General features: G+C 36.3%; 1 protein-coding gene across 1 annotated transcript in view; it reads left to right on the top strand.

Annotated features, from left to right (window-relative positions):
• Positions 1–12,566, top strand: part of KIF11 (kinesin family member 11) — a 49,365-nt gene that overhangs the window by 30,685 nt on the left and 6,114 nt on the right. The window contains exons 15-19 of the mRNA XM_008696249.2: positions 449–574; positions 1,101–1,259; positions 3,844–3,950; positions 8,700–8,979; positions 11,187–11,409. Coding sequence (XP_008694471.1) covers positions 449–574; positions 1,101–1,259; positions 3,844–3,950; positions 8,700–8,979; positions 11,187–11,409 — 895 coding nt within the window. The remainder of the gene's footprint in view (positions 1–448; positions 575–1,100; positions 1,260–3,843; positions 3,951–8,699; positions 8,980–11,186; positions 11,410–12,566) is intronic.

Here is a 12,566-nt window from a genome sequence, read left to right as displayed (position 1 = left end):
TATGTCACCAGGTCTTCAAAGTTAAATACCTCCAGCTCAAAGCCTATCTTTGAAGGCTATTTGGTCTTAGCCTTTTTGACTAGTAACCTTAACTTGTTTGAAATTTGTTAAAATGTACTTGTGCAGTTTTTTAAGAAACTCCCTTTATTTGCATGCTGAAATCTTATCAAATGATTGTCATTTTCCCCTCTTCTGAATTCTTTGGACTTCTGTTGCATTAGACTGTTAAGAATCTATCGTATGCTACATGACCATTTTCTTAATTACTATAAGTAGGATTAAGTAACTTGTTGATGAATAGAAACTCTAGAAACAAATAGGCTCTATAGGCTATAAAGATTAGAGAATGGAAACTTAGAATTTCACTATGCATGTGTTAACAAAGTATTTAAGATACTGTCATTTAACCAGCCAGGTTTATGGAAGTGAAAATATTCTTTTTAACCAGGATGTACTTAAGACTGACCTTCTAACTTCACTGGAAACAGTTTTATCCCCCACAATGGTGTCTATACTGAAAATCAACAGTCAACTAAAGCATATTTTCAAGACTTCATTGACAGTGGCTAGTAAGGTAACAAATATTATGTTCTTAATTTCTTAAAATCTAATTGTTGTTTAAGAAAAAAATTCAATCTGTGGCCAAATCTGTATACATGCAAAAGCCATGGGTTGTGATTTGGGAGGAGATAGGATGCTCGCTGCCATTGATGTGATCAACAGAATCATGGCTAGGAAAATTGAGAGAATGATCTTCATGATAAGTGTGCGTTTACATAGTATCATATATAGCATGCTACCATGGGTGGGTGAAGAAGACACGCACATTCATGTCTCCACGCATTGCATGCACATATGCCTAAATATGCATAAAATATCTCTGGAATGTTTAAAAATGATTATAATTGTCTCTTGGAGTTGAGAGTGGAACTGGGGTTCCAGGGGCTGGAGAGGGAAGACTTCTCTGCATACCGTTTTCTAGCTTGTATGTATTCTGTTTCATAAGTGTTCAAAAAAAAAAAAAAACCCAACATTAAACTAAAAAAACTAAAAAAATGTTTTTTTAATTAAAAGAAAGAAACTAACTTTTTCCTTCAAAGATAGAAGATCAGAAAAAGGAAATGGATGGCTTTCTCAGTACACTGTGTAACAATCTACACGAACTACAAGAAAATACACTTTCTTCCTTGGCTGAATCACAGAAGCTGTGTGAAAACTTAACTGAAGACCTGAAGACAATAAAAAAAATCCATTCACAGGTATCTCATTTAGGTGATTTGGGGAACGTAAAAAGGAAATTTTATAATCTTTAACTTGATAATCCCTGTTATGTAATCTGAATGTTGCAGAACTAATTTAGAAACCTGAAAAAACCATAACCACTCTTGCTTATAACAATAATTAATACAAAATAATTAAGAATATTTTTCTTGACCAATTAATATTTTAGGATTTGCTAGATTTAGAACCCTATGCTAAAGCTCTATAAGACAAACAAGAGGGGTGCCTGGGTGGCTCAGCCAGTTAAGCATCCAACTCCTGATTTCGGCGCAAGTCATGATCTCAGGATTGTGAGATTGAGCCCCAAGTCAGGCTCTGGACTCATAGGGGAGTCTGCTTGAGATTCTCTGCCTCTCCCTCCCTCTTTGCCCCTCCCCTGCTCACACTCTCTCTTTCTCTCTCAAATAAATAATAAATCAAATCTTTAAAAAAAAAAAGATAAGATCATCCTTTCATCACACCAAGATGAAGCTAGAGAAAGATACCTTTGGGAGTGCAATTAGAAGAAAATGGTTATAGCATTTACAATGAATATATATCTACAGTAGAACTTGGTAAATTATTATTTTTCTAGGGTAACAAGGATACTTACTATCTTTCATAAACTGTATCCTGTCACTAATTTGTCTTATTTATGTCAGACATTTGAATTATAGCAAATTAATACAATTCTTTTTTTTTTTTTTTTTCTGAGAGAGAGAGCCAGAGACAGAGTGCATGGATGCGCATGGTGGGAGGAAGAGCAGAGGGAGAGGGGAAGAGAGAATCTTAAGCAGGCCACACTGGGCTCCATGTGAGAGCGTGACCCGCGCTGAAACCAAGAGTCAGACGCAGAACCAACTGAGCCACCAAGGCACCCCAATTAATACAATTCTTAGTTTTTACTGATTGATTGTAAATGTAATTAACAACTTACCTTCCTCCATGGAAGCTGTTCCTTACTGCATTAGGCTTTAAACCTGAAACCAAACCTCCAAACCAGGGAAGTCATAATCTGTAAAGATCAGATATATGGAAAACAACTCCTGGTGTTCCCAAGGCCTGAGTAATAAATGTTTAAAGTTTTATTAAACGAGGCTAATTATTACGTGACAGAACCCTTTGGTCAATAAAACTATTGACATGATTTAGTGAGTAATAAAGATTTCTTTTTCTTTGGAAGTAAGGGAGATGGAATTCATATCCATGTCATCCAGAATGAGAAAGGAAATAAATCCAAGATTTTTAGGCAAGAGTTAAAATAACTTTGAAGTCAGAGTATTCATTTCCCAAGTTGATAAGCATGAAACTTTTTGGAGAAAGGATTAACAACAAATTAGTAAAAATAATCGTTAACGTTTCTGGAGCCACTCAATATGTGCTTATCCTGTCTATTACTAGCCTAGTTTTCTAATGAGGAAACCGAGGCCTTGAAACACGTAAGAGTATTTAGATCCTCTGAGAGTGGTAGTGGTGATTATAGTGTCTGAAAGGCATCCGCTTTTGAGTAGCTCTGTTTCTAGAACATAATCTTGCAATTTGAAATTATAGCAGTTTCTCATACCTCTGCATCAACCTGTCTATAACTTTTCAGGCATATGTTCTAGGTAGATCAACTTTTTATGTATTAGCTGTTTTGAAATGTTTAAAATTGATAAGCAGCTGTTTAAAAACAAGCAAAACACCTATTATCCAAAAAGTATTTTAACATGAATGATTTGACTTCCCTGGCTTTACAGAATTTAAATTTATTAAGTGAGCTGTTTCTCAGATATTCTAGAACTTGAAGTTAGCACTAACAAAACAATTATGTGAAACTCTGAACATCTGTCTACATGTAGAGAAATCTAATAATATCTGCGTTTTCCTCTACTTTGAGACTAGTAAAAATACTGACAGACTTTATTCATAATCAGTCTTGGGTGTGTATTGTCAGCTGATGTGTATTTTAGAGATGTTGGTCAACTAATAGACTGAACAGTAAGAATGCTGGGTGCATGTTCAGCTCTTTCTTGGCCTTTAGTGTAGCTTCTTCATTTTGTAAGTTTAAATCCCTGTCGTGATCTGTGCCTTATAAGAACTTGTTTTTGAAGATGCCAAGTATGAGCAAAGGTAAAATTATATTTTATTAATATGATCCAGCTAGATACTGTAAAATGTTTCAGCTTAAATAATTAATACTATTTTTGGACTGCTTGACCCATCAGATTATCACCGTTACTTTTCTCTTCTAGTAGTGTTATCAGTTAAGCAACTGGTACTGTATACCTGTCAAAGTGGTTCTCAGAGCATAATGGGACATCTTGGTGTATTTGCTTAGTTTTGAGGTACACCGAAAGTAATTTGTTTCTAATAGTTAAGATAGCAAAGTTTGCTAATTGTTTACTTTTTGAAAAATTCCCTTAATATTATCCTTTTAATATCATTTACACTGCTTTCCTCTATGGGTGAGAAGTGGAATTTAAGTTCTCTTGTTAAGAATTTGTATAATACTCAGCTGTAGGAAAATACTTCATGTCAATATAGAAGAAAAGTTCAGGTGTCATAATTTCAACCTCTTCCTCTTCCGCACCTTTCTTATAGGAACTTTGCCAGTTAATCAATCTTTGGGCAGAGAGATTCTGTGCCTTGGAAGAAAAGTGTGAAAACATCCAGAAACCACTTAGTAGCGTCCAAGAAAACACAGAACAGTAAGCACTTTTTAATTCTCTTCAATTTTTCTCTGCCTGAAACTATTTCAGAATAGAAGGCTTCAAACAGTACAAATACTATCAACCCGATTACTTGTTTAACATTTTATTATGTTTGCTTTCTCATTCTCATTCTCCCAGCCCCCTCCAATATTTTATATATAGATATCTTTACTGAACTAGCTGTTATAGGTTGTAGTCATAATGCTCACTTTCCCCTAAATACTTCAGTCTGGGGGCGCCTGGCTGGCTCAGTCTTTAAGCATCTGCCTTCAGCTCAGGTTATGATCCCAGGATCCTGGGATCGAGCCCCGCATCAGGCTCCCTGCTCAACGGGAAGCCTGATTCTCCCTCTCCCACCCCCACTCCCCCTGCCGGTGTTCCCTCTCTCGCTGTGTCTCTCTCTGTCCAATAAATAAATAAAATCTTTAATAAATGAATACATACATACATACTTCAGTCTGTATTTCCTAAAAATAAGGATACTTTCTTATATTACCATAATATAATTATTTTAAATCAGAAAATTAATATCGATAACTCCTATTATCTAGTGTTACAGACTTAATTCAAATTTTGCCAATTGTCTCACTGATGTTCTTTATAGGAAAAGAAAAAGATTTTCCTCCTGCTCTGGGATTTAATCTAGGATCACACATTGCATTTGATTATCATGTCTCTTGAATCACCTTTAATCTGGAGTAGTTTCATAGTGTTTGTCTTTTATGACCTTTCCTTTTTCAACAGCATAGAATATTTATTTAGTACAGTGTCCCTCAGTTGGGATTGGCCTTCATGATTAATTGGAATTTCTCTGGAGCTCCTTTCAAGGTACTTTTCTTTGCCTTTAGTTTTTGGAGGTTTGATTATATTATGGTGTCTTATATATTTCTTTGAGGCTATCCTATTTGGATTTACTCAGATTCTTGAATCTGTTCACTTAATGCCTGTCAGCAGTTGTGGAAATTTTCACCCATTATTTGAACATTTTTCAGCTCTATATTCTTTCTCTAGGACTTTGATGACACAAATGTTAGATATTTTACTGTGGTCCCATAGGTCTCTGAAGCTATAGATAGTTTATTTTCTCTTTGTTGTTCAGATTGAGTACATTTTATGAACTGTCTTCATGTTCTTTGTCATCTCTAACCTGTAGAACCCATTCAATGAGGTATTTTATTTCAGTTATTGGGTTTTTCAGTTTTATAATTTTCATTTCCTTCTTTTTTTTAATCTCTATTTCTTTGCTAAGATTTTTTAATTTTTTCTAAAAGTGTTTTAATTGCTCATTGAAACATTTTTATATGGCTGCTTTAAAATCCTTGACAGATTATTCCAACATCTGAATTATCTCAATGTTGGCACCTGTTGTCTTTTCTCATTCAAGTTGTGATTTTCTGGAATGTTGATTGTATCTTGAACATTTTGGTTATTACGTTAGGAGATTCAGAATCGTATTTAAGTCTTCTTTTTTGGCAGGCATTCACTTTTGTTTTGGATTAATGTGAAGGTCCTGGCCCAGTTCTGTGAGCTTTGGTTCCAAAGACAATTTTATTTTCAGAGCTCCTGCATTCTGATATGCTTCGTTTGGTGCTACCTATATGAAAAAAATTTGTATTCTGCTTTTGATGGATGAAATGTTCTATACAGGTCAATTAGGTCTAGTTGATTGATAGTGTTAATTGGGTCATCTGTATTCTTACTGAGTTTCTGCCTATTTGTTCTTTCAAATACTAAGAGAAGGGTGTTGAAATCTCCAATTACAATTTTAGATTTGTCTGTTTCTCATCAGTTTTATGATTTTGCTACATATATGCGATGCTCTGTTGTTAGATGCATACGCATTTAGGGTTGATACGTCTTGGAGGACTGACTGCTTTATCCTCATGTGATACCCCATTTTATCCCTGATAATCTTCCTTGTTCTGAAGTCTACTTTGTCTGAAACTAATATTAAGTACTTAGCTTTCCTTTGATTGCTATTTGCATATAATGTATTTCCATCCCTTTACTTTTGGCCTACGTCTATATATTTAAAGTGGATTTCTTGCAGATAACATGTAATTGGGTCTTGCTTTTTCATCACACTGAACAATGTATGACTTTTAACTGGTGTGTTTAGACCATTCTCATTTAAAGTATTGGTATAGTTGGGGGGCACCTGGGTGGCTCAGTCATTAAGCATCTGCCTTCCGCTCAGGGTGTGATCCCAGAAGCCCTGCATCGGGCTCCATGCTCCGTTGGGAGCCTGCTTCTTCCTCTCCCACTCCCCCTGCTTGTGTTCCCTCTCTCACTGGCTTTCTCTCTCTCTGTCAAATAAATAAATAAAAATCTTTTAAAAAAAATAAAAAATAAAGTATCGGTATGGTTGGATTAAAATCTACCATTTTGCTGTTTTCTCTTTGTTGCATATTCTGTGCTTTGTTTCCTTTTATTCCTTTCCTAATTTAAGTTGAGTGTTTTTATGTTTTCATTTTATCTCTTCTATTGATTTATCATTTTTACTTTTTTTTCCCTTTTTTTTTTTTTTTAAGACAGAGTGTGCATGAGCGCGGCAGTGGGGCGGGTAGGAGGATGGATGGTCAGAGGGAGAGAATCCTAAGCAGACTCTGAGATCATGACCTGAGCTGAAGTCAAGAGTTAGACACTTAACCAACTGAGCTACCCAAGCACCTCTTATTGTTTATACTTTTAAATTACCTTTTTTAAAAGTAGTTTTTCTAGGATTAATGATACACATTTTTAAATAATGTTAATACACTTTCAAGTATTTGCTGTTCCATGTGTGATAAAAGGACCTTATAACAGTATATTCCTAATTTTTCCTTCCCATCTCTTACGCATTGTTTTCATATATTTTGCTTTTGTGTATGCTATATACACCCAGGACATTGTTACTATGATTGCTTTCTTTTCTTTTTTAATGTGGCTACTAGATTTTTTTTTTTTTTTTTTTTTTTTTTTTTTTTTTTTTGCTACTAGAAATTTTTTAATTGTGTGGCTCATATTCTATTGAACAGTGCTGTTCTAGAATTCTGGCTATCACCTATTTTACTACCTAACTCCTATCATTAGGTTTTTCGATTCTATTGTTGATTCTATTCATTTTATCATGCCCCATTTTGAACTCTTCTTTCTAGACTCTAAGTCTAGAAAGTGTTTCCCCATGTTTTTTTCCAGTGTCTAGACTTAAGGATTTCTGGCTTTTTCAATAGCTCTGAAGGGAATACTAGAATAGGATTGAAATGGCTAAGGAACTATGATATAATTATAAGCTGTCTGCAAGCCATTTTTCCTATCTTCCTGACGTTTATTGCCTTTACCAGTGGTTTTCAAAGTGTCGTCCAGGGACGGTGTAAAAGAATCAGCCAGGAGTAGGGCTCAGGAATCTAGGGGAGGTTTATGTATACTGAAGTTTGGGACCCACTCACTGCCTTTGGCACTTATTGTCATGGATTGTAGTCACTCATGAATAAATTTGATCTTCCAACTAGGTTATGATTCCTTGAGAAGACTAGGTTTGTGTTGATAGTTTCCAAGCTTATCACTTGAATTTCTTTTCCTTTTTCAATCATTTCCATTTAACCTGTAGTGGAACTTTGGTTTTCAAACTTTTTGCTTACTCATTTGGTTTCCTCGCATGGTGTACCATCTAGTGGTAATGGAGGGTAACTTTCATTCACTGAAGTTGAACTCTGAAGTCTTGAGAGGACTTTAGTTTTCTATCAGGGTTATATTGCAGTGAACTGTGTATGCTAGGTGTATAGTTTGTCACACCCCAATATAATCTCAATTATTAGAAAGCTTTATAATTGACTTTGTTTTATTTATTTATTTTTATTTTTAAAATTTTGTTTAAAAGATTTTATTAATTCATTTGACAGAGAGAGAGGCAGCCAGAGAGGGAACACAAGCAGGGGAGTGGGAGAGGGAGAAGCAGGCTTCCCGCGGAGCAGGGAGCCTGATGTGGGGCTTGATCCCAGAATGCTGGGATCATGACCTGAGCCGAGGCAGATGCTTAACGACTGAGCCACCCAGGAGCCCCAGTTAACTTGGTTTTATAACATTTATAATTTTTACCGTTTATTTAAGGTCACCGGCAAGGCAAAACTGCTTAAGAACAGAATGATAGACTGATTGTGGACAATTTAGGGACTAGACTAGAGGCTGCAGGTGATGCCCTTAAGTAACATAATCTAGTAGGAGGAATAAAACACAGGGGCAGATTTTATTTTAGTAACTATAGTCATTATTCTAAGAGGTACAAATTAAAGCATCATATCTGGAGGAGAGCTGGAAGAGGTTTTATGGAAAAGAGGTCATTTCCAAAGGTCATTTAATGGCAGATATGATGTCAGTCTGCAGTGAAAAGACACTGGCCAAAACATCCATTCTCAATGTAGAAGATTGATTAAGAACATAGGCTCTGGAGCCAGACTGCCTGGGTTCAAATATGCCTTTTTTTTTTTTTTAAGATTTTATTTATTTATGTGACAGAGAGACAGCCAGCGAGAGAGGGAACACAAGCAGGGGGAGTGGGAGAGGAAGAAGCAGGCTCCCAGTGGAGGAGCCCGATGTGGGACTCGATCCTGGAACGCCGGGATCACGCTCTGAGCCGAAGGCAGCTGCCTAACTACTGCACTACCCAGGCGCCCCAAATATGCCATTTTTGCACTGTGTGATCTTGGGCAAGTTACAGGTCTTTTGAGTCTTAGTTTTCCATTTTAACAATGTTCTCTTTTTCTATAGGAAATCTAAGGATATTATCAGCAAAACAACCTCTTTTAGTACACAATTTTGTGCTGATTGTGATGGCTTATCACAGGAACTCAGACACTTTAACCAAGAAGGTACAAAATTGGTTGAAGGGTCTGTGAAACATTGTGATAAACTCAGTAGCAACTTTGAAGTAGTATCTCAAGAGACCGAGCAGAGATGTGAGGCCCTGAACGCAAGCACGCTTTCTTTTTCTGAACAGTGGATATCTTGCTTAAATAAAAGGGAAGAAGAACTTCAGAACTTATTGGAGGTAATAACTTTGTAATTGGAACCTACTTTGGAGAGAGTAGTGATAATCGGAAAATTAAATATTCTTGGCGAAGAATTGGTTTCAAAACAGATAATATTTTAAAATAATGAATTAAGATTTTAAGCATAATAGTTGGTATGCTTATGCATGATCTAGTTTCATGTACATATCTCTTAGAGCTTGAAATTATTTAACTCCTGTGTCTGATCTGCCCTGTCTATCCTTGGTTTTTGACTTGTTAGTTCTTTCAGTTAAGGGCACCCTTTTTTTAAATATAATTCAAACCTCTTATTACTTTAAATACAGGATATTGTTCTGATTGCTCAAAGGATACTTGATAGGTTTGGTGTGTGTGTTTGCTTTATCTTAACACTTGATGAGCCCTTTGTGGCTTGGTTTTCTTTCTGTGTTATAAAAGGACTTTGCTAAAATTCTTTGTGGAAAGAATAGCAAAGAATGATCCTTTGGATCATGTTAGGGAAGCAGTGCATTATTCTGAAAACTGGTAAGTAATGGGAAACAGTTGAGCATCCACATGTCTTTGCCAAAAGAATCCTATCATGGTTTAGCAGGATAGTGGATGAAGAAAAGTGTTTCGAGGCGCCTGGGTGGCACAGCGGTTAAGCGTCTGCCTTCGGCTCAGGGTGTGATCCCAGTGTTATGGGATCGAGCCCCACATCAGGCTCCTCTGATGTGAGCCTGCTTCTTCCTCTCCCACTCCCCCTGCTTGTGTTCCCTCTCTCGCTGGCTGTCTCTGTCTCATAAATAAATTTTAAAAATCTTTAAAAAAAAAAAAAAGAAAGAAAAGTGTTTCATAGAAGGATCCCAGCTAATGCAGAAGAAATGACAGAATTTGAAAACCATCATTTTGCAATTCTAGTGAGATAATCCCCGTGGACATTAATTACTGTGTATACCATTTGATAAAAACTGTTGGAGAACTGTGGGGGGTTTTTAATTTATTTTTTAAAAAGTTTTGTGCGGTTTTTTGTTTTGTTTTGTTTTTTAGTAATCTCTACACCCAACATGGGGCTCAAGCTCATGACCCTGAGATCAAGGGTCTCATGCTCTTCTGACTGAGCCAGCCAGGCACCCCTTGATAGAGAACTTTATAATTAGTATTGTGATTACATGCAAACTCACTGATTAATCTTTTTTTCCTTTTTTTTTTTTTTTAATTTTATTTATTTTTTAAAGTAAACTCTACTTCCAACATGGGGCTTGAACTCAAAAACTTGAGATCAAGAGCCACATGCTCTACCAGCTGAGCCAGCTAGGTCCCCCAACTGATTAATCCTTTTTTTTTTTTTTTTTTAAGATTTTATTTTATTTATTTGACAGAGAGAGACAGTGAGAGAGGGAACACAAGCAGAGGCAGAGGGAGAAGGAGAAGCAGGCTTCCCGCTGAGCAGGGATGCCGATGTGGGGCGCCATCCCAGGACCCTGAGATCATGACCTGAGCCGAAGGCAGATACTTAGTGACTGAGCCACCCAGGCACCCCCCAACTGATTAATCTTAACATGAGAGACAGAACCAGGCATATGTGCTTTTAGCACCACCTACAAAATATTCTTGCCAAACAATTAAAAAAGTATGAGGAAAGATATCCTGTATTAAAAGAGTTAAGACTAGAGGGTCTTAGGACCCAGTTTGCCTGGGAGAGTCCTCATTTACATATCTTGTTTGGAGGTAATTGTTATTAAGAATGGCCCTTTTCACCCCGAAAAGTATCCCAGTTTGGGTGATAAATTATAGGTTATCTACTTAAGGTAGAGCAACCAAATCTAATGATAAATTCAAACAAATTGTGAAAAATATTTGAGATAATTGGTGAAGTTTGCATGCTGACTAGACCTTTGACATAAAGAAATCAGTGTTAAGTTTTTTAGATGTGAGAGTGATCTTAAAAAGCTCTTAACTCTTGGAGATGTATGCTGAAATAAATGGATGAAATGATACAGGATTTGCTTTAAAATAATTCTATGGGAGGAGGAGCAGTATTGGTTAATCTTGTTTGATCTATACCCCATGTGTTGATAAATGTTGAGACTGTGTAGTCAAGACAGGGGGGTTAATTATGCTATTCTCTCTACTTTTGCATGTGTTTTTAAAACTTTTTACTATGGAAAATTTCAAGAGGAAATAATATATTGCCTAAAACACAACTTTGATTTTAATAATGAAAGCTCATCTGCATCATTTACAGGTTGTAAACCAAGGTTGTGAGGCTGCAAGTTCAGAGATTACTGAAAAATTAAATGGACATAAAGCAACTAATGAGAACCAGCGTAACATATTTTTGGGTCAGATAACTACTGATGAAGGAAAGTTAATGGCACAAAGTCTACAACTTAATGAAACCATAAAAATTGGTTTGACTAAGCTTAATTGCTTTCTACAACAGGATCTGAAACTGGATATCCCAACAGGTACTTTAAAGGGAAAGAGANTTGTTAATATTTTTGAAGTTGAAGTCAACCTTGTACTGTGCTAGATGTTCAGAAAAACCAAGTCCTGCCATTGCCTGATAGGAATTTACATCTCACTGTAGTCACCTCAGATGGAAAAGGTGGAACCCTAAAATATCTTCGATCAAGATTAGGTGACATGTACTTGTCATGAAATTTGGGCATTACAATCAATAAATTTTTACAAATATTTAGGGAACTGGCTTTGTTAAGAAAAGATTTTTATTTTTTTTTTTATTTTTTTTTTTAAGATATTTATTTATTTTAGAGTGTGTGTGCAAGCGGGGTGGGAACAGAGGGGGAGGAACAAGCAGACTCCAGGCTGAGCAGAGCCCAAGGAGGGCTTGAGATCACGACCTGAGCCAAAATCAAGAGTCAGAAGCTTAACCAACTGGGCCACCCAGGCAGGCGCCCCTTTATTTTTATTTTGTTGAGAGAGAGAGAGAGCACACAGAAGTGGAGGAGTGGGGATGGGTAGGGAGGGGCAGAGGGAGAGAATTTTTTTTTTTTAAGAAAAGGTATTTTATTTTATTTTTTTAAAGATTTTATTTATTTATTTGAGAGAGTGTACAGGAGCCGGGGGGAAGGGGAGAGAGAGAGAGAGAGGGAGAAGCAGACCGCCTACTGAGCAGGGAGCCTGACATGGGGCTCTATCCCAGGACCCTGGGATCATGACCTGAGCTGAAGACAGATACTTAACCAACTGAGCCACCCAGGTGCCCCAAAGAGAAGATATTTTAAAAGCAAATAAAAAGAAAACCAGCAACCATCTATTCAGCACAGTTTGTAAAAAGGCATCTTAATACCAAAGATAGTAGAGGAATGTAATTACATAAATCTAGTTTAATGGAAAAAGCTCACCATATTGTGCATTTTCTTATGTGTACCTCTCATTTTGTCAGATGGTAAGACCATTTTAGGCTATAATGATTTAGGGTAGCCTTCATGAAAGAAGGTATGCAAGCTATTTAACAGGGTGAGTAATCGAACTATTCTTTGGATTGCATTTAGGGTTGCAGACCCTGTAAATTTACTAAAAATCACTGAGTAGATTTTATGGTATGTAAATTATGCTTCAAAGCTTTAAAAAAAAAAAAAAAATATATATATATATATAT

The sequence above is a fragment of the Ursus maritimus genome, unplaced genomic scaffold (genome assembly GCF_017311325.1).
Source record: "Ursus maritimus isolate PB19 unplaced genomic scaffold, ASM1731132v1 scaffold_7, whole genome shotgun sequence".
In the NCBI taxonomy this organism is placed as follows: domain Eukaryota; kingdom Metazoa; phylum Chordata; class Mammalia; order Carnivora; family Ursidae; genus Ursus; species Ursus maritimus.
This window is presented reverse-complemented; position numbering and strand designations above follow the sequence as displayed.